Source organism: Rhinoderma darwinii, chromosome 12, assembly GCF_050947455.1.
Source record: "Rhinoderma darwinii isolate aRhiDar2 chromosome 12, aRhiDar2.hap1, whole genome shotgun sequence".
Lineage (NCBI taxonomy): Eukaryota > Metazoa > Chordata > Amphibia > Anura > Rhinodermatidae > Rhinoderma > Rhinoderma darwinii.
Genome location: NC_134698.1, coordinates 6,515,519 through 6,537,621, shown reverse-complemented (window position 1 = coordinate 6,537,621; position 22,103 = coordinate 6,515,519). Strand labels below are relative to the sequence as shown.

The following is a 22,103-nucleotide window of genomic DNA, read 5'->3' as shown; positions in this document are numbered from 1 at the left end:
CAACAAAGGTAAGTCTGATCCTGCAATCACCGTTTACGCCACTCCCACTGCCCCCTCTTATACTGTCTGTAGGTTATGGAAGAATAGGGGCAGATGGAGTGGAGTAACACATGATTGCAGCCAGAATCAGACTACACAGGGTTTGTTTGTAGTCTGTAACCATGGAGACACAGATCTGCATATGAGATGTAGATATATTGGAGTCAATCCACACAAAGAACAACATTTTATATTTCTTTCCTTTAATACAAAACTCAGATGGAGTAAACAGGACAAACTCAGTCGTTACATTTCTTGTTCCAAAAATAAAACTTTTTACCATGATTAAAAAAACTACACACCTTAAAGGGGTCCTCCGCTTCTATGTAAAAGGAAAAGGTCTGCAACTTTCTAACATACATAGGAGGGAATTAATTATCAGGTTACCGTCCCTTTATTGTGACAAAAAGTTGCACGCTTGTTTTGCGTTTCCCTTTTACTTCACAACGGCACTTTAAAAAGGGGTGTGGTTTAGCGAAAGGGGTGTGGTCAATCACAGCTCAGGGAGAACTAGCTGGTGTATTAATAAAAGAGGCACATATTACGTAAATTCCCCCTATTATGTTTCAATTATTCCCCATTTTCAAGATCTCTGCTTGCAGTCAGTGACGGCAAAAGGCTGTAAAAACCCATACAAACCTAGTCCTGCCCACACAGCTGAGTGATTGTTATAATGTATCAGTGTAGATAATCCAATGTAAATTAATCACATCAGCAGCACAAAACTCTCTCCTGTTTGCTACATTGTATCAGTGTAGTTCAAATGTATCAGCCTGGAGTCGGGACCTAATGCTTCTCACAGCTGAGAGTCTGGTACAATTGTATCCAGTCTAGGCTGGATTCCAGGCTTATACATTTTAGCTCTACTTGTACATTGCAGCAAATCAGTGGAGAGATTTGTGCCGCTCACCGGATGTTACATTGTAACAAGCCAATAAGTTGTGTGAGCAGGACTAGGTCAGAATGGGCTTTGGATGTAAATATTAATTTTCCATTCACTGACAACAGGCAGAGATCTTGCAAACATTGAGAAATTGAGACACAAAGTATATTTGAAAATTGTAGAACTTTTCATTATACATAAAACCGGAAAACCCCTTTAAACACACACAAAACTATTCAAAATGGATTAGAACGAAAAACAACACTGGGTGACGGGGGTCATGACAACACTGGGTGACGGGGGTCATGACAACACTGGGTGACGGGGGTCATGACAACACTGGGTGACGGGGGTCATGACAACACTGGGTGACGGGGGTCATGACAACACTGGGTGACGGGGGTCATGACAACACTGGGTGACGGGGGTCATGACACTAGGCGACGGGGGTCATGACAACAATAGATGACGGGGGTCATGACAACACTGGGTGACAGGGGTCATGACAGCACTTGCTTATTTGTTGAAGGACATATATAAATTATTAAAAGGACTTTAGAGTAAAGGTCACCCCTCCCCCTCACATAAACGTGCAGCTTCATTTAATAGTAATAATTAAAAAAAACTCATTAACATAATATTTGCATATCAAGGAGAGACCGGCAGCTGCCACTGTCAAGCGATGATGTCCGCGCAGTCTATTGGCAGCACAGAGTTAAGCCATGCCACATGCTGGTTTGGTTGAATGTAGTCACATGCAGGACAATCAGTTGGCGCTGGGGCGGAGGCGGAGATGTCATGAAGCCCACCCATGCCCCCTCCTAGTAATTCAACAGCAATGCGTCTCCAGGTCCCCGGGTGTCTCCTTGGGTCTTGGTTTGTATCCTCAGCCCATTTTCCGGGGACACCGACTGTTCACTCTTCAGAAAGGAGGCGCCGACCGTCCGGCTCAAGAGCAGTTGCTAAGACGTCTACGTAGGAGAGTGACCGGCTTTGTCTTCTCGTCCTCCTGGTCACTTTCACATTGCCTCTGAAAGGGTTAAATTTAGAATTGGCTGCGATCCAAAATCCATTGGTTACTAATTTTGAGTTACATTGAGTTTTCTTCTCCATTCACTTCTAAAGATAAATTCAGAATTCTGCTGGTTACCTGTTATCAGAGAGCAGTGCATTGTGGGAGGACAGTTATACAGTCAGCTGTTAGGTCACATGTCTGACAGCGGGGTGGAGCTAAACCACTGTCTGTATCCAAGGGCAACTAGATGAATTTGAAAGCAGCTTTGGATGTGAATGGAGGAAAAGACACAAAAACTCAAAATCAGTCCAAAGACAGTAAAGAAAAGTAGTCACTAAAGATTATATGTTAATTAAAGGCTAAAAATTATTTACCTAGTGCCCGGCATGAATGGAAGAGAAAAATGCGGGCAATAGACATTTTCTTGTTTAACACCCCCCAAAACTTTTTTTTTTTTTTTTGAAGGGGTTCTCCATAAAATTTTATTTGACAAAAATCTGATGTAAATGTCTGCAGGATATCCAGGACAGTCTGGTTTGAGTATTTACAGGTTTCTTTGCCCCTTGGAGGTTAAGACTTGAGTAATCGGACACAGTCTGGTTGCTAGGGCCACGCTCCCTGACAATCCTATATAAAAGACTATGGTTGTTAGGCAGTTTATCCATAGCAACCAAGCAGTCTTAACTGATTTAGATGTTGAATGAGAGAGAAATGTAAAAGAGAGAGCTGGAGCTACTGAGTGTGGATAATCCAACAGTAATGTTTCAACACATAGACAACACTAGGAGATTAAAAATATACGCTACTTCTCCTTTAAATAGAAACCGTAGCGGTTCAGTGAACTAAATCGCAGCTACCACCATCACAGATATCTATTAAGTAATCTTCACTATTGACTGCTTTTAAGCTCTGCTCCATCAGCTATGATCAGTGACTCTGAAATTCACCTCCTCAGGATCTTGCTCTAGTCCGCCATGGTTTATACTGCAGCTCTGCTTATTTAGATTGGCTGCTGTACATAAGCACAAGCCCACCCCAAAATTCACCAGGAAGACAGTGCATTGAGGATCAATTACAACTAAACCAACAGTGAGAAAAATAATCATCTGCGACCCATATACTAAAGCGAATGATCGTCAAAAAGGGGGAGGAGCCTGGAGACGTATGGAATGTACCATGTCCATGTATATCGGAGCTTCATTACTTACCAACTCCTCCTCGTCCTTCGAAGGATTACACAGCAGCTTCATTCGGCAGAGTCTGTTACAGGCTGAAACCATGTTATACGAGAGCTGGGGAAAATAGTGATATAAGAATCAGTGACGGGGTACCAACTCTGCTAACCCCAAGTGAATATGGATTTGTAATTGACCGCCAATTCTGTAATGTCTATGGTCAGTGTAAAACGCTCGAATGTAAATGTATCCATTGATTTTAATCAGATTTCTTCAGTCCTTACCCTCCACTTCCGCCGCGCATTGAACTTTTTGAAATTCTTTATATTGATCGATGATCGACTCCTGTTGGCTGCCTGCTTCCTGGTCAACGGCTGCATGCAGAAATAGATACTTAGTAAGTGTATATACATTGTAGAAATAGTGTTACAGCGCCACCTGCTGGCTGAACGATGAAACAACAGGCACTCAAATTTTTTTTATTACTTTTGCAAAAGTAATGGAGCAGATTTTTTTTTCTCTATTGCTTTAGTGGCCTGTTTGTTTCATTTCCCTTATTTGATCACTTTATTATGCTTTTACTTAAGCCTTGCAGTACCCTCTCCCTTCCAGCAGGTGGCACCTGACAGAATACTATCGGCAGATGACACATTTCAGAATGTTTTACATGGAACGTGTATCTCTAACCTTAATCCATGGGTGAATGAGACACTGTCCTGCGGTCAACCTCTCCCTATAGAAAAATCAGATTCATAAATGTGGTGAACAGATCACACGAACTCACAGCTACACAATAATGACGCCTGTGCCTTTAAGATCCACGTGTATAATACACACATTAGTATTTAATGTATAGTGGGGGGTGCAGTACTCTAATATACTTAGTGTTTCAATCACTCACCTTTTTCAAGATCTCTGCTTGCTGTTAGTGAAAAGAAATTCTTGTAAAATGTTCAGATAATTTCCAACTAATACAGCTGCAGGGCTCGTTATGGTGTATCAGAACTCTCGGTTTCTAATAACGACCTGTGCAGCTGTGTGAGCAGGACATGGTCAGCATAGATTTTCAATCACTGACAGCAAGAAGAGATCTAGTTTAGGGTGTATTCACACAGGCAGGTTTTCATCAGGCATTTTTCATGCAGTTTTTCAAGCCAAAACCAGGTGTAGATCATAAAGGGAGAGAAAGTAGAAAGGACTGATACTACTTCTCTTCTTATATGAATCCAAACTTGGTTTTGGCTTTGAAAAACTGCATTAAAAAAACCTGATCAGAACCTGCATGTGTGAATATACCCTAAGGTTATTAAAAAGTTGTAGAACGTCTCATTTTCCAATGATTTAAAGGGGTTACAGGAATTTACGTTGATGGCGCATCCTTAGGATAGGTCATTAATCTGTGATCGTCTATGGAACTACAATTAGGCCCCCCCGGGCATCGGGCGTCTGGTACAACAGCAAAAAGGCCTCAGCGTTCCGGGAAGCCCCCTCGTTGTTCATCCCCAGGACCCCCCTTTATCAGACATTAAGGCCTCATGCACACGACCGTGTTCGGTCCGTGATATACGGTCCGCATGTCGGCCGCTTGTCCCGGACCGTACAAAGTACAGGGAGCCGGGCTCCTAGCATCATACTTATCTATGACGCTAGGTGTCACTGCCTATCCACGTAACTACTGTCACACACTAAAACATGATTACAGTACGGGACAGTAGTTCCGCGGACAGGCAGTGACCCCTATCGTCATAGATAAGTGTGATGCTAGGAGCCCGACTCCCTGCACTGTGTTCGGTCCGGGACATGCAGCCGACATGCGGACCGTATATCACGGACCGAACACGGTCGTGTGCATGGGGCCTTATAGTCTATATTAGGATTAGACAATCAATGTAATTTCATGAAAAACCCCTTTAAGTTTTTATACATGAAACTAGAGCCCCGTTTATCGTTGCGTGCATGGCACAGGCAGCGGGTACATTGGAGACAATGACGTGGCTACTGTTGTAATGTCCTACCTGGGGTCTTTAACTAGCAGCTGCTGGATGAAGTCTTTGGCCATGTCGCTGGTGTCCTTGAAATAGCGGTCATCAAACTCGTAGCTACCGGACACCACATTTGTCAGCGTTTCTGGATCTGTTTCACCTTGAAATGGCGACAAACCGCTGAGTCTGCCATAAAGCGAGAACACTGATGTTACCACACTGAAGGCCTCCAATGACAATACTAATGGCACATTATGTGTAGTACACCAGATATGGGACATCCCATGAACTGTATATTATATCCAGGGCGGCCATAATGTTCAGCCTCTGGTTACCCAACCCCATAACATACAAGTCAGGGCCAGCGTCAGCACCTGGCAAACCCGGGCAAATGGCAGGGTCCCACTACCCATGGGGGGGTCCCAATCGCTGCAGTCAAGGCTTCTCCAAGAGCGGAATCCCCGGCCGGAGCGTTGCCGACGCTCTGTCCCGGGATTCTGCTTCTAGAGGGAGCCCTTGATGTCATTGTCCATATATGGAAAGTGACATCAGGTGCTCCTACAGGAGAGGAATCCACAGCCAGAGCGTCAGCAACGATCTGGCTGGGGATTCCTCTTCTAGATGGAGCCCCAATGGCGCTATCTACAGGGAGGGCGGGTGGCGCTATCTACAATGGGGCTGTGTGTGGCACTACCTACACGGGGCGGTGTGGTATTCACTACAGGGGGTGTGTGTGGCACTATCTACAGAAGGCACTGTGGCATTATCTATGGAGGGCACTGCATATATGGGAGCACAAATGGGGCCTAACTTTTATATGGGAGCACAAACAGGGCCTAACTTCTATATGGGGGCACAAACTGCCATTTTACTGCTGCCGTTAGTTCCCCCACAAACAGGCCCACTAAATCTGTGTCGCCCAAGGGCCCACATAAACCTGGATCTGCCCTGATACAAGTGTATCACAGCATTGTCTTAGGGCTGGGTTTGGACTAGGGCTGGGTTTGGAGGCGTGACCAAGGTGATAAGGGGTGGAGCATAAATCAGATATGTAATATGCGTGTGAGACATAATGTACTTACAGTATATATGTAATAACTCCAATACTCCTAGAAAACAAGAACATACACAATTTTACATACACAGCAAGATAAGAAAACATTAGACCATAGTAGCACCTTAATAATTTTTGGAATATTTAAAAACAACAAAGCCCCCGCACCCAGAGATTCAGCTAAACTACCACAAGTGTACCTTAAGTGTACAATAAAATGTGAGAAAAGTTCCTCTGCTCCCTATGACAACACTTCTTGTTCTGGTGGTTTAGTTTTGTATTTAATACTTGATAATTTGATCCCTATTGGATGCCAGTTAAATAGATACATGATACAAAAGCTTACCACATATCAGTCGGAGGTCCTAGTGGCTCATAGTTTATAACTTCCGGAGCTGCGCAACAAAAACATATAATTAATATCATTATTTTGGCCTTTCATTTACTGCTAATTATGTTTTTCATATTCATTTATTAACCCTAAAGGACTCTGCTCGTTCTCAGAAACAATAAGTATAAACCTGAACCCCTTATGCAGACCCGCTCCTTCATTAAATATTGTACAATAACAAATTCAAAGAGCAAATCCAATCAGACGTTAGAATTTATAAAGGCCCGCCCACGAGGAGCTTCCCATAGGAGTAAGTGGGAGGTTGTATTACCAATAGGGCTGCTTGGGCCATTGAAAATATTATCATGCATTAGGTTCATTGATTCGATGGCCTCAACACTTCTACCGTCAACCATCCTCGAATTAACCCAGTAATTTTTGGATATTGTATGTGCGGGTAAGATATGTACTTGTACATTACCAATATACTGAGGTGTCCCACATAGACTCTTAAATACTGCTCCGTCTTCAATTCTCTGGGCCAATCCAAAATCGATGATTTTAATCTTCGGATGCGGCACGGCTTTCTCTAGCAGCATAATGTTTTCAGGCTGAAATGGAGACAATAAGACAAATGGAGAATATAAAAAAATTTGTAAAAAATATTCAAAATCTTTCACCCTGAGGCATGATGGGAGGGACGTTTCTTACTGAGGTTTATTGTGACTGCTATTGTTTTAAAAAAAATAATAATAATCTATGTAGAGTCTGTGTGGCCACTAGGTGGCACTCTCTCCTTACAATAGAAGGTCTATGCGTCACATATGAATTGATTCAATGATTCCCTATAGAGGAAAAGGTTGGGATTCTATCACGACTGGCATGTGTGACTATGTAATTGTAAAGCCCTAGACGAACTCACGGAAGACTGACTAGACTGGATACAATTGTAGCAAACAATCAGTTGTGAGAAGTATTAGGTCTCCTGGATGTAAGCAAAAGTATTCCCATTCATGACAGGAAGCAGAGATCTTGAAAATGGTTAATAATTGAAACACATAGAGAAGTGTTAACTAAGACTGACATTTTAATACGCCAGTCTTAGTGTGAAGCCAATTTCTGACGGAAATTAAATAAATTTGTACAGTGGCCCCGCCCCTTATGCATAACCCCACCCACTTTTTTTTTTTTTTTTAAAGTGGCCAGAGCGGTGGCAAATGGCAAAAATTATTGCATAACCATGGCGTGCGTCACCAAAAAAACGCCTTAAATGGTGGAAAAATAGGAAAAAGTCGAAAAATAAAAATGAAGTAATGGCGGAAAAGTGCACAGGACATCGTACCTTCAGGTCAAAGTGTGCAATGTTTTTGGAATGAATATAAAATACTCCTTTAAGTATCTGCTCCAGGAACACGATGGCGTCCTCCTCTGACAGCGCCTCCTTCTCCGCTATAAAGTCAAATAGTTCTCCCCCTCTTATCCTGCAAATACAAAAAGAGGACGGCAAGGTCAGGAGTGGACATTTTTACCAAAAATAATGGTCATACAACCAGCACGCTACATCCCGACCTCTCTGGAGCGCCGTGTATACCATTCACCGCTGTAAAAAAAAGTATGTGCCCCCTTATTCCTGCATACTTGGCACACTGGAAGGGGTCTGACCCTATTTTAGATTACCCGTATGCTATATTTGGGCATATTATGGGGTCATTGAGGGAGAACCCACTCCCTGCCCCCCTTAGCGGCCAAGACCTTGTCTACTTTGGAGGACCTAGTGCATCCAAGTATTACATGGAGGACGCATTGATTTTAATGCGTGTTATCACAGGAAGCTGAGATATTGGCTGCTGTATGCAGGGTCCTCACATTGTTTAAAGGGGTTGTCCAGGATTAGAAAAAAAAAAGGCTGCTTTCTGTTATAAACAGCGCCACAACTTTCTACTGGTTGTGCCTGGTACTGCAGCTCCATTGAAGTGAATAGGGCTGAACTGCAATACCACCCACAACCTGTGGACAGGTGTGGTGCTGTTTCGGCAAGAAAACAGTCATGTTGTTCTAACCCTGGACGACCCGCTTAAGTTTTCCAGGTCTCCGTAGAATTGTCACAGAGAGCCAGGTAGTCACCAATGATTTTTTTTTTCAAACTAGAATAATCAAGAACTGTATGATGGGATTACTCGGGTTTCCCCTTAGTATAGACTATCAATATTTGATTAGTGGGGGTCCTACTCTCAGGACTAGTGAATGGGATTAAGCTGCAGTACCAGTCACAGCCACAATCATATGTACGGCGCTGTGCCAGATAAACAGTGCCACGGACCCTTTAGTCTGCTGATCAGGGTGCGTTTAATCAAGAGGTTAATTTGTAAGTGCAGCAAAACCCCTTTAACCCCTTCCCGACATCCGCCGTTTATATATATATATGGCTGAGGCCGGGAGGGAAAGTACGGAGCGGGGTCACGGAGTGAGCCCGCTCTATAAGTTGAGCGTGTCAGCTGTATGCGGTATTCCTCTCGTTTAACCCCTTAGGTGCCGCAGTCAACAACGACCGCGGCATCTAAGCTGTTAGAAAGAAGGAGGCCCAATCCGAAGTCAGATCGCCCCCCCTGCGACACATTTGCGGTGTGGCGATGGTTGCATAATGAGGGGCCCCAGTTCGGTCATCTTTGTGCTCCAGCTAAGTAGGAGCCTGTAAAAACCAGGGAGGGTGTGAATACTTTTGCAATGCACTCTATATAGCTCAGATGAGACAGGACTGCTCAGCGCTCTATTTCAGAGCTCCGGTGCAGTTGTTTCGGCCCCGCTTACACAGTACAGTTCAGAAGAGTCTCACAAAAAAAGCCGAAAGACAAGCGGACACCGGATCGTAAATGTTTTACTCAGACTTTATGTATTTATGTATTAGAACCCTTCATCTGCAAAGCAACAAGAATAAAGTAAAAAACACAAGAACATTGGTGACAGCGATCATTCTGTATAGCAAGTTTTTCACGTTTTTTTTTTTTTTGCATCATTTGAGAATTACGCAAGAATTTCCAATAGGGATGATAAACAGACCACCCAATCCGCAGGCAGCTGTGTAAACAAGGAGCCGCCTGTCCCTGTTTACCCTTTGTCCAGTATAATAGATTTTAATTGGACATCAGAATCAGAAGGGGAACTGCAATACACAGCTGAAGCGTAATAAGACCAGAGAAGTCAACAGCTGCATCTGCTTTCTCGATGGAGAATATATATACACACACAAACCCGCCATGAATATTTCCGCACTAGTCTTTGGGACATCAGTAACTGCCTGTTGGACCTGTAGACCACGACAAGGCTCCTTTAAGACCCTAGAACATATTTACGTATTTAAAGGAAAATTGGCATAAATTTAATGTATATTAAAGTGAATGATCATTTTGCAGCCACCACTAGGGGGAGCTCACTGCATACAGAGTTCTACAGCTCCTGTTGAAGTCCATAGTGAGTGAGCTCCCTCTAGTGGTGGCTGCAGACAGACATAATTTTAGCATTTTCTATGCACGGGATTTGGAGCTGTGTATCAGAAAAACTGAGCTTTGACAGTCATTGTTCAGAATCGTCCTTTGATTTAGGATAAGAGTGGGAATCAAGAGACAAGGAGAGGGAACATAATACCCAACAATGCTGTTTAATGACGCACGCTGCGATATAGCTGTAACTTATATTCAGCTCCCTGCAAACTTTACCTCCACATGCTCCCATTCAGCCTCGAGGCAGATCTATACTCCGCTTTCAAAACCAAAATAAGAAATGTGTTTTCATGAGGAAAGCTTAAGAATACTGCTGATATAATGCAGCAGCCGGGAACCCACAGTGTATTGTTGCAGATGCAAATCAATCTCTCGACTTGAATACCCCTTTAAATGGGGAAATTAAAGGGACTGTCCTGTTTGGACAACCTTTATTATTTCAATGGGTTCTCCGACTAGAAATCAGCTCTTATTTGAGAAGGAATCCAATGGGTTAATTTGCATTTCTGCAGCGAAATCCCACTAAAATCAATAGGAGCGCCGGTTTTAGAGCTGGGTCATCTAAAACCTCTATTATTTAAAGTTCCTAATAGGATATTTTACAAGGGATTGTCATGCATGGTTTATATTAAGTCGTAATATACTACAATTGTGCAAGAAAAACCTATAATTGCGCCATCATGCGGCTTTAACACAAAACTAACATCTTCCGGCTACAGTTACTAGGTAGATCCAGCCTAAAAATAAAAAAAAGCGTACAGAATTTGAGAGCTGAGGTGGCAAATTGTCACATTTTAAAGAATATGATAATTAATTGAAATTCTTAGAAAAGGGACTTTTCTAGAATTTTTAGCTTTGACAATGCGTTGCGCTAGTTGTATTGTGTTCCATTATAGAACTAGATCTGTCAGAGGACCAACAGGTCCCACAGTCCAAACAAACACATAGACAAGGAACAAAGTCACCAACTACAGTCTGGAAAGAGTTAGCACATGCCGGAAACAGTATAACCAGCACCTGAGTAATCCAGGAAGTCTATATAGGCCCAAGAAAAGTATTCTAATCAACCAGGCAAAGCTAAATGATGACCAATCCAGACTCAGACCAAAGTCCTTGCCTAGAAATGCCCAAATACACAGATAACAGAATCATTGATTGGCAGCAGTCCTGCTGATAATCATAACACCATATACATAAATGTATATATTAGTGTGATGTTGGATAAACTTCTCCTTTATACGTCGATTCCTCATACGATACGATGGCTGTATTCTATAGATCAGCAGGGAGGAGACATCCGTCAGTTCTGTCTGGTACTTACAGTTCCAGGATCAGCACCATTTCTGCTTTACAGGCAAAGACGTCGTGTAACCTCATGATATTGGGGTGTTCCAGCTGCTGCAGGATAAACACCTCTCTTTCTACTTGATCGCGGTCTAGCCCCAGTCGGCTTCCTTTGGACTTGCGGGTCTTGATGAACTTCCCAGCGAAGAAAGTCCCGGTGATTTTCTCTCTGCATTTCTTCACCTCTCCAAAGTGACCACTGAAAAACCAAGACGATAGTGACCAACAATGTACAGGCCATAAATATTTATATTCAGGGACAGTGTACTGCTGAGCCGGTGTATCTAAGCCGATCATGTGGTATACAGAGTGATACATATATGACTATATACAGAATAATACGTATAGGACTATGTGCAGTATGATATATATAGGACTATGTGCAGTATGATATATATATGACCATGTACAGTGTGATACATATAGGACTATGTACAGTGTGATACATATAGGACTATGTACAGTGTGATACATATAGGACTATGTACAGTGTGATACATATAGGACTATGTACAGTGTGATACATATAGGACTATGTACAGAGTGATACATATATGACTATATACAGAATAATACGTATAGGACTATGTACAGTATGATATATATAGGACTATGTGCAGTATGATATATATAGGACTATGTGCAGTATGATGCATATATGACCATGTACAGTATGATATATATAGGACTATGTACAGTATGATATATATAGGACTATGTGCAGTATGATATATATAGAACTATGTGCAGTATGATATATATAGGACTATGTGCAGTATGATACATATATGACCATGTACAGTGTGATATATATAGGACTATGTAAAGTATGATACATATAGGACTATGTACAGTATGATGCATATAGGACTATGTACAGTATGATGCATATAGGACTATGTACAGTATGATGCATATAGGACTATGTACAGTATGATGCATATAGGACTATGTACAGTATGATGCATATAGGACTATGTACAGTGTGATACATATAGGACTATGTACAGTGTGATGCATATAGGACTATGTACAGTATGATGCATATAGGACTATGTACAGTATGATACATATAGGACTATGTACAGTGTGATACATATAGGACTATGTACAGTGTGATACATATAGGACTATGTACAGTGTGATACATATAGGACTATGTACAGTGTGATACATATAGGACTATGTACAGTATGATACATATATGACTATGTACAGTGTGATACATATAAGACTATGTACAGTATGATGCATATAGGACTATGTACAGTATGATACATATATGACTATGTACAGTGTGATATATATATGACTATGTACAGTGTGATACATATAAGACTATGTACAGTATGATGCATATAGGACTATGTACAGTATGATACATATATGACTATGTACAGTGTGATATATATATGACTATGTACAGTGTGATACATATAAGACTATGTACAGTATGATGCATATAGGACTATGTACAGTATGATGCATATATGACTATGTACAGTATGATATATATAGGACTATGTACAGTGTGATACATATATGACTATGTACAGTGTGATACATATAAGACTATGTACAGTACAATACATACATACATACATATAATACAATATGTGACTATACAGTATCATCCATATAAAAGAACTCTAAACAATATGATGCATATATGACATAATGGCAATGTTCCCTATAGGTTATATAAGTGTACTTAGCACATAGATTAGGGCTTGTTTTATGAGGCAGACCAATTTCCTACAACAGGAAGGAGACAGGACATTTCAAGTGACTATATGATTAATGGGGCACATACAGGACAATAGGAAAAGATAAACGTTTCCTGTTTATAGGACATCATGCCGTCCCAGCTATGAGATACGCTCACTACTAATTATAAGGGTATGTTCACACGACAACGCAAAATACGTCTGAAATTACAGAGCTGTTTTCAGGCGTAAACAGCTCCTGAATTTCCAACGTTTTTGCATGTACTCGCATTTTTCGCGGCGTCTTTTACGGACGTAATTTGAGCTGGTCTTCATTGGAGTCAATGAAAAATGGCTCCAAAAACGTCCCAAGAAGTGTCCTGCACTTCTTTGACGCGGGCGTAATTTTACGCGCCGTCTTTTGACAGCGACGCGTAAAATTACACTTCGTCTGCACAGAACATCGTAAAACCCATTGCAAGCAATGGGCGGATGTTTGACGATGTATTGGAACCGTCTTTTCATGCGTAATTTGAGGCGTTAAACGCCTGAATTACATCTGAAAATAGGGCGTGTGAACATACCCTTAATGTTCTGCTCAGATGTCCAAATTCTTCTCAGCTGTCTACCAGCAGGCTGACCCTCAGGTGCTCAAATCTAACCAGAAAGTCTCCACAACAATTTTTCTCTTTTTCTCAGTAGAAAAAGGTTAAATAATTCCCATCTCAGACAAATTAATTTGCTCTGGGTCGGTTTGGTCCACCAGAGGATCCTTTAGCGGGCACCGAATCTAAGGATATGTTCACACGGCCTATTTTCAGCCGTTTTTCGGGGCGTAAACGTAGACTGGGCGTTTTTTTTACGCGGCTGTTTGTAAGAATGGCCCATAAAAAACAGCCTCGTAAAAAGAAGTGCATGTCACTTCTTGAGCCGTTTTTGGAGCAGTTTTTCATTCTGTCAATAGAAAAACAGCTGCAAAAACGGCCGTAAAAAACTATTATTATTTGAGCACTGTATGTTGGTATTATTTGGGCACTGTGTGGTGGTATTTGAGCACTCTATGGTGGTATTATTTGAGCACTGCATGGTGGTATTATTTGGGAACTGTATAGCGGCATTATGTGAGCACTGTATGGTGGTATTATTTGAGCACTGTATGGTGGTATTATTTGAGCACTGTATGGTGGTATTATATGTGCACTGTATGTTGGTATTATTTGAGCACTGTATGGTGGTGTTATTTGAGCACTGTATGGTGGTATTACTTGAGCACTGTATAGTGGTATTATTTGAGCACTGTATGTTGGTATTATTTGAGCACTGTATAGCACCATTATTTGAGCACTGTATGGTGATATTATTTGAGCACTGTATGGCGGTATTATTTGAGCACTGTATGGCGGTATTATTTGAGCACTGTATGTTGGTATTATTTGAGCACTGAATGGCGGTATTATTTGGGCACTGTGTGGTGGTATTATTTGAGCACTGTATGGCGGTATTATTTGGGCACTGTGTGGTGGTATTATTTGAGCACTGTATGGTTGTATTATATGAGCACTGTATGGTGGTATTATTTGAGCACTGTATTGTGGTATCATTTGAGCCTTGTATGGTGGTATTATTTGAGCACTGTATGGTGGTATTATTTGAGCACTGTATGTGGTATTATTTGAGCACTGCATGGTGGTATTATTTGGGAACTGTATGGTGGTATTATTGGAGCACTGTATGGTGGTATTATATGTGCACTGTATGGGGTATTATTTGAGCACTGTATGGTTGTATTATTTGAGCACTGTATGGCGGTATTATTTGAGCACTGTATGGCGGTATTATTTGAGCATTGTATGGTGGTATTATTTGAGCACTGTATGTTGGTATTATTTGAGCACTGTATGTGGTATTATTTGAGCACTGTATGGTATTATTTGAGCACTGTATGGTATTATTTGAGCACTGTATGGTGGTAATACTTGAGCACTGTATGGAGGTATATGAGCACTGTATAGTGGTATTATTTGAGCAGTGTATGGTCAATTTTATATCACTATTTGTGACTGTCCCTACTATTACTGATAATTTATGATAGTCCCTGTTGTAGTCACTGACACTTTAGAAGATATTCTCTTTCATCAACTTATAATTACCAAAACGATCTTGGATTTTTTTTTTCCCCTGAGCTACATTGTATAATAATAAGGAAAATCATGGCTATTAACTAGACCGCCATGTTTCCAGTCACTGCCTGTTTTCTACGTTTCTTTTTGTAGTGTGAGTTACGCGTTTCTGGGTTGTTGTTTTTTCCTTTTGCGCTCAGAGTTTAGTTTGAGTAACTGAATTATTTAGCAGTTTATACATAATTTAGAGATTGTAGCGCGTACCAAAGGTAATAAATGAAAGGCCTCAAGAGATTGAAGTGATATAACCCGAAGTAGTGCGTGATTCCTTTGTTTGAAGGGCATCAAACTAATATAACCTATAACTCAACTTACACTATAGGGTGAATCATACAGATAAGTGAAGTCTCTATGATCTCACCAAGGATGGACAAGTGGCCATATTTGCGCAGATCCCTACTGTGCAGATCCCTACTGTACGGTTTAATACATCATGGATGTCCAATGCAACCGTCCACTTTGCCAAACCTGTTAACTGCAACAAGAACCTCATGGGGACCAATGGTTTTCTCACTCATGGTAATACTATATGGACAGTTAACCCATTGACCGCTGCTAGGGAGGTTTGCAGCCTTACAGGTGCATATATGATCCACCTGTAAGGCCAAATTCTCACCAACGAGTTACACCCGTACGGGTCCCATTTTCACGGATCCCCATAGACTTGAGTCTATGGAGTGATGCGTGAAAACGAAAGAAAGTAGGACATGTTCTAACCCTCCACGGACCATTCACACGTTCCATTGAAACAAAGGCCGTGTGAACGCCCCCATTGAAATACATGCGTCTGTGCGACGGCCGTTATTTTAACGGAATGTATACTACGTTCATGTGAATCTGGCCTAAGTGTTTAGTAGGTTATTTACTTACGTATATTAATATACTACTGGTGACTCCTGCAGCACAATGGGATGTGTAGTAACCAAGTGTGACTACTGCGGACATCCCGAACTAATGGACAGGTACTCCCATCATTGCAATAACATCAGCATGTAGACCTAAACTAAAAATATACAAAACGAAGTAGAACATCCTTTACCTGCCCAACTTCTCCAGAAGTTCATAGAGGTCCTCCACGTTCTCATGCTTAAACGAGGTCATGTTTGGATTGAAAACTTCGTCTTCGAGGTTTACTGCTTCCTCATGGTCTCCAGAAGACCGTACTTCTCCGGCAGGGGTCTTGGAGAAAGACGAGATAGGATTAGCTACAAACAATAACTGTGGTACGTTATTATGAGGGAAGATTTAGGGTCCTCACGATGTCTCGGTTAGGTCATTGGCCTTGAGGCAATTCAAGCTCTTAACCATTGACCAAAACGTGTGATCTATTCGGAGATCCTCATACTGTACAGGACGTGGGGATATCTTGAGGAATTTCAGGCTGATTCTGAGCCAACTACTAAGAACATCACATCACTTGTTTTAACTCTTGCTTAGATCTAGTCCTCCTCAGCCTCTGGATCTTGTTTCCGAACTTGGAACATCTTGACATTTTTGATTGGACCACATTGATATCACTGGCCTCTAATACATATATAGATAGTATATTGTCATGGTGGGGGTCTGAAGAGGGCCGGTTTTATAAAAAAAGTGAATTACAGCTACTTCCCGTACCCACGCGTCCTATTTTTAGACAGTTTTTCAAAACCTCTATTGGTCAAGGGAAATGAAAGGGTGGATTGTAAACTCCTGGGTGGTCCAGAGCAGCCAAGGAATCAAAGGTAATTTCAGGTTGCTGCTGAAAGTCTCTTCCTCAGGATGCCCCCTTGGAAATGGGCAATTGCCCAGTTTGCCATGCCCAAAAACCAGCCCTGAGCCTAGCCCTTCTTTAAATGCCGATTCCAGTTACTTTAATGGCACAAACCAAAACCAGGAGAACAGGGGCCTATTTTAACGTCCATGGGAATCCGGCTTAAACAAGACTGTGGAAAACCCAGGCCGATGGCTACACCTCCCAGAATAGGAGGGAAGTGTGAACCGGTATCAGATGGGACTCGATTTCTTTTTGGGCCAGGAGGCCCCCAGTCTTCCATATGTGCATCCCTGATTACCCACAATTAAATATAATAATTAAAAATTACAGACTTGGAATGAGACGTTAATTATTACTTTTCATGATGGGAATCGGTCACATGGCAGTCGGAGAAATATTTAATAAGAACACTCACTGGGCTCGGTTTTTATTGCCATATGGAGCAGCAGCAATTGGGATATAATATTGTCTGCTTCATAAGATTATACAATGGCAAGTAATAACACGCAGAAAACTGTGCCATGTCCTATAGCGCTAACAATTCATGTGGCACATACTGGACTGAAAGGGCATTTTCAAAAAATTTCCCAAAAATTTCCCAAAAATTTCCAATTATGGTCAATAGCTCAAAATTTAGCATGAAATTGACATCATCCCTCTTATAAATAATTTGGTTGTTTACATCCATACGCTGCATTTGTTACTCCCCCCCCCCTCCATAAAAGTATTTCGAGGACCTCATCAAGTTTGTGTATCCACCCATATAAAAAATATATATATGTATATATTATACACACCCACATACTAAATGTAACACAATTACAATAGAGATCTATACATGTCCAGGGTAGCCATACAACCAGAATGTAGACATCCATGCTTTACACTGCAGGCTACATATAAAGAACTGGAATATTATGTAAAATAGAAGTAAGGTTTCAAGCAAATGACTAAAAAAAGTTAAGAATCCTTATAAGTAAACTTTGCACAGCTGCATATGAAATTTTCAAGACATATAAAACCCACACAATAGACGTAATTGTACAAACTTGCTCCGACAACTGGGAAGTAAACGTCATAAAACATATCTGGCAGCTAAACAATTAAATAGATAGCACTGGTTGTCACGGGCTCTGTTCACATCTGCGTCCTGGATTCCGTTAAATACCAGGATGCAGTGCCGGATTAGTCGCCGTCTATCCCATTGACTTCTAAAGGGGTCCGTAGGGTCCATCAGGAGCCTTCAACACAGATGTGAACATAGTCGTTTTTTCGGTGCACATGACCCCCATTATTTTAGTTCTCAGCAACACAGGGGATAATTTCGGCCCTTTCATCCCTCCATGTGGGATCCATAACTCAGAAATCAAAGAAATATACAGAATATGATATAACGAGGATAATCTGCAGCATGCATACGGCAAATCATGGCGTGATCGATCGGATGAAACACAAGCCAATAATGTGGAGAAGCAAAACATAAAATAAAGCCATGCAGAAACCATCAATAACGGCCCATATAGGAAAATAACAGCCTTACTGATCTGGTACCAAATTGAGTTACATGATGTTTTATCCCCATTCATGCCAAAACCTAAACCCAAAATCCTATTATCATACAGCAATTTATGTTCGGTCACATGACTGACAACGGGGTGGAGCTAAACTGCTGTCTGTTTCTAAGGGCAACTGGCAATTTTTTTGAATGGTGCCCGGTGTGTGGAGAAAACAACTCAAAATTGGTACAAAAACAGTAAAGCAAAGTATTTATAGAATTAGAATTAAATGGCGAAATTTTGTTGAAGGTGGATGTACACTTTAATAGAAAATTCGAAGAAGTACGGACAATATTGTACGCTTATTGCTAAGATACCAATCTGTCTTCTATTGAGAAGTTCGAGTGCATCTGCAGTGTTTTGGTCTATGAACATTTTGGATTTTTTTGCTACCTGATGCCAGACTGTAAGACTGTACTAAGATGGATAAGAGTCCTACAGAGGCGAACTTAAGGCTGCGGGGCAAAATTGATAACAAGGCCTCAACCTACCATGTATCATTTATAATACTGGTATCTTCTTTTGCGGCTGAGGGGCTTTTGGGCCCCCCCAGGATCCAGGGCCCGTGTGCAACTGCTACCTCTGCACCCCCTATAGCTACACCCTTGAGTACGTAACAAGGGGCTTTAATTAGTTGGAGAAACTGCTACTACAAGTTCTCCATAACACCCCCCAATGCACTGCCAATGGCCAATAAAGCCAAGGAAGGGGCAAATGAGGTTCAGAGGGTGAACAGGTTAGGTCAATCTCCCATTTACTTATCCAGGTTAAGTTCAATCTTATAAGATTTGCCATTGGTGCAGAATTTGTGCTACCCTGGCCTCTTCCTTCGGGGAAGAGATATGGTGCGACAAAACAGTACTGGGATTCACATGTCATGGACCCCTGTGAACGTTGACCATAGAGATTAAATTTCTAACATCTATGAGCCTGGCAAACAGTCCCACTGTCAGGGGAAGCAAAACCTCTGATTCTGACTTTCAGGTGAGCTTTGTGGTGGGCTTGTGCTTCTACAAAACAGCCAACATGAACAGGACGAGCTGCAGGAAGGAGGGACACAGCAACAGCCTGAACAAATAATGAAGGAGGTGGACTTAGACTCTTTAACCAGTGCCGATAAACTGGGGTCATAGTATGGCTGAACTCCAGCTCCAATAAATCCAAAAAGATCAGGAGGCCCAGGCTGCAACCACCCGTTCCCCACCCATCTCGTCTCAATTTTTTGGCATCCAAAAACAGGAGGCTGAAGCTTGCGCCCCAATATCTCTTAAGGTTGCCATCCCAGTCCCTACACAATAGACTGTCACTTTGTGTATTTGTCTTAAGAGTCGGTCTCAATGAGTAAATCAGTTTCCTGCTGACGGTTTGATACTCTGCCTTATCAGTAATCCTGTGTGAGGGATGACGTGGGTGCAGCAGAGAAGTTCATAAAGTCAATAGCAGTAAATACAGTTCTGTGGGTGGAAATCTGAAACTGCGGCTCAAGGAAAAATGAATTTATTTTTCTCTGGGTTTTATCAAAGGAATGCAGCACAACAGGACAGGCATCAAACAGCCTTGGGGACAATGAATTGTAGAGCTTGGGGGCCTAGGATTGACCTACTAATGCTTTATAAGTGGAGGAACCACAAGGAACCCCATGAGGAGCAAAAAAATTACCTCAGAGTTGGTGTAAGCCTAACATAGCAGTCAGCCCAAGAACATATTTGCCAACCCTCCTGAATTGACTAGGGGTCTCCCAGAAAAAGGGGATACCTCCTGGATTCCAGGCCAGGCAGAGGGCACTCTGGATGGCACGTTTAATAGGGGGAACAATAAAATGTATGCCCATGGTTGCCTTCAGATACCATCAAACGTCCGCCCTCAAGGTGATTCTCCGATCGTCTGATTGTGTCTTCCAATTGTGGCCTACAACTGGCACCGGACTCTGTGTTTATCACCACTGATGACATCATCAGGCAGCGGTCATATAGTCTCAGTCCTCAGGGACACTTCTAATCAGTTTGTAGGATATTATAGATAAAAAATTTATTATATGACAATGCAGGAAGCAGATCATGTGGCAATCAACGATAGCAAGCACAAAAAGAATGTGATTAGAGGAGAGGGAAACCAATTTAATGCCCATTGGGAGAAATATGCTCCCCACCAGTTAACAAAGCAGAGCCATCGTTAGCGGTTCCCAGCCATTGATTATGGTCAGCAGTGCCCAGCCACCTTTAGTATCATGTGCTTTGCTCCCTAAGGAACAGTCTCACCTTTGGCCCACCTGAAGGGCCCCTTTCCCCCATACTGGCAAGATCTGGTACCCTGCCAATCTGTGCCAACGGCTGAAAATACAAAACATTAATAGTTAGCCTGAAATTGCAGGACCCGCTTACCCTGCCGTCCTCGTAATATTGACGGTTATACAAAAAAAACACTATAGTCAAAAATGTAGGCAGAAATTCCCCGAATTTTTGGCTTTTAAAGATTATGTACAGTCAATCATTATATAGTTTTGACAAACTACATGGCAGATAAGGTCAACTAGAAGATAAAATAGAAATTACAGACCTAAAAAGTCTCTTAACTATTCATATTGTGATGAGGCAATGTTCTCGTACTTATATTCTTGTATATAGGGGGCAGTATTATAGTAGTTATATTCTTGTATATAGGAGCAGTATTATAGTGGTTATATTCTTGTATATAGGGGGCAGTATTATAGTAGTTATATTCTTGTATATAGGGGCAGTATTATAGTAGTTATATTCTTGTATATAGGAGGCAGTATTATAGTAGTTATATTCTTGTATATAGGGAGCAGTATTATAATAGTTATATTCTTGTATATAGGGGCAGTATTATAGTAGTTATATTCTTGTATATAGGAGCAGTATTATAGTAGTTATATTCTTGTATATAGGGGCAGTATTATAGTAGTTATATTCCTGTATATAGGGAGCAGTATTATAATAGTTATATTCTTGTATATAGGGGCAGTATTATAGTAGTTATATTCTTGTATATAGGAGGCAGTATTATAGTAGTTATATTCTTGTATATAGGGAGCAGTATTATAATAGTTATATTCTTGTATATAGGGGCAGTATTATAGTAGTTATATTCTTGTATATAGGAGCAGTATTATAGTAGTTATATTCTTGTATATAGGGGCAGTATTATAGTAGTTATATTCTTGTATATAGGAGCAGTATTATAGTGGTTATATTCTTGTATATAGGGGGCAGTATTATAGTAGTTATATTCTTGTATATAGGGGCAGTATTATAGTAGTTATATTCTTGTATATAGGAGGCAGTATTATAGTAGTTATATTCTTGTATATAGGGAGCAGTATTATAATAGTTATATTCTTGTATATAGGGGCAGTATTATAGTAGTTATATTCTTGTATATAGGAGCAGTATTATAGTAGTTATATTCTTGTATATAGGGGCAGTATTATAGTAGTTACATTCTTGTATATAGGAGCAGTATTATAGTAGTTATATTCTTGTATATAGGGGGCAGTATTATAGTAGTTATATTCTTATATATAGGGGCAGTATTATAGTAGTTATATTCTTGTATATAGGGGAAGTA

The 22,103-nt window shown here is 41.1% G+C and overlaps 1 protein-coding gene across 4 annotated transcripts in view; it reads right to left on the bottom strand.

The window, feature by feature from the left end:
* Nucleotides 1-225: 225 nt before the first annotated feature.
* LOC142664947 (death-associated protein kinase 2-like) overlaps nt 226-22,103 on the bottom strand; it is a 79,770-nt gene continuing 57,892 nt past the window's right edge. For 3 of the 4 annotated variants that reach the window (XM_075844408.1, XM_075844406.1, XM_075844407.1), the window contains 12 exons: nt 20,774-20,845; nt 16,246-16,385; nt 11,298-11,519; nt 7,822-7,960; nt 6,961-7,090; nt 6,495-6,543; nt 6,177-6,203; nt 5,128-5,280; nt 3,800-3,845; nt 3,397-3,486; nt 3,146-3,229; nt 226-1,952 (listed from right to left, as the gene is read on the bottom strand). In XM_075844408.1, the coding sequence (XP_075700523.1) occupies nt 1,872-1,952; nt 3,146-3,229; nt 3,397-3,486; nt 3,800-3,845; nt 5,128-5,280; nt 6,177-6,203; nt 6,495-6,543; nt 6,961-7,090; nt 7,822-7,960; nt 11,298-11,519; nt 16,246-16,385; nt 20,774-20,806 (1,194 nt within the window). In that variant the 5' untranslated portion in view covers nt 20,807-20,845 and the 3' untranslated portion in view covers nt 226-1,871. The remainder of the gene's footprint in view (nt 1,953-3,145; nt 3,230-3,396; nt 3,487-3,799; nt 3,846-5,127; nt 5,281-6,176; nt 6,204-6,494; nt 6,544-6,960; nt 7,091-7,821; nt 7,961-11,297; nt 11,520-16,245; nt 16,386-20,773; nt 20,846-22,103) is intronic. The other variant, XM_075844409.1, reaches the window with a different exon arrangement.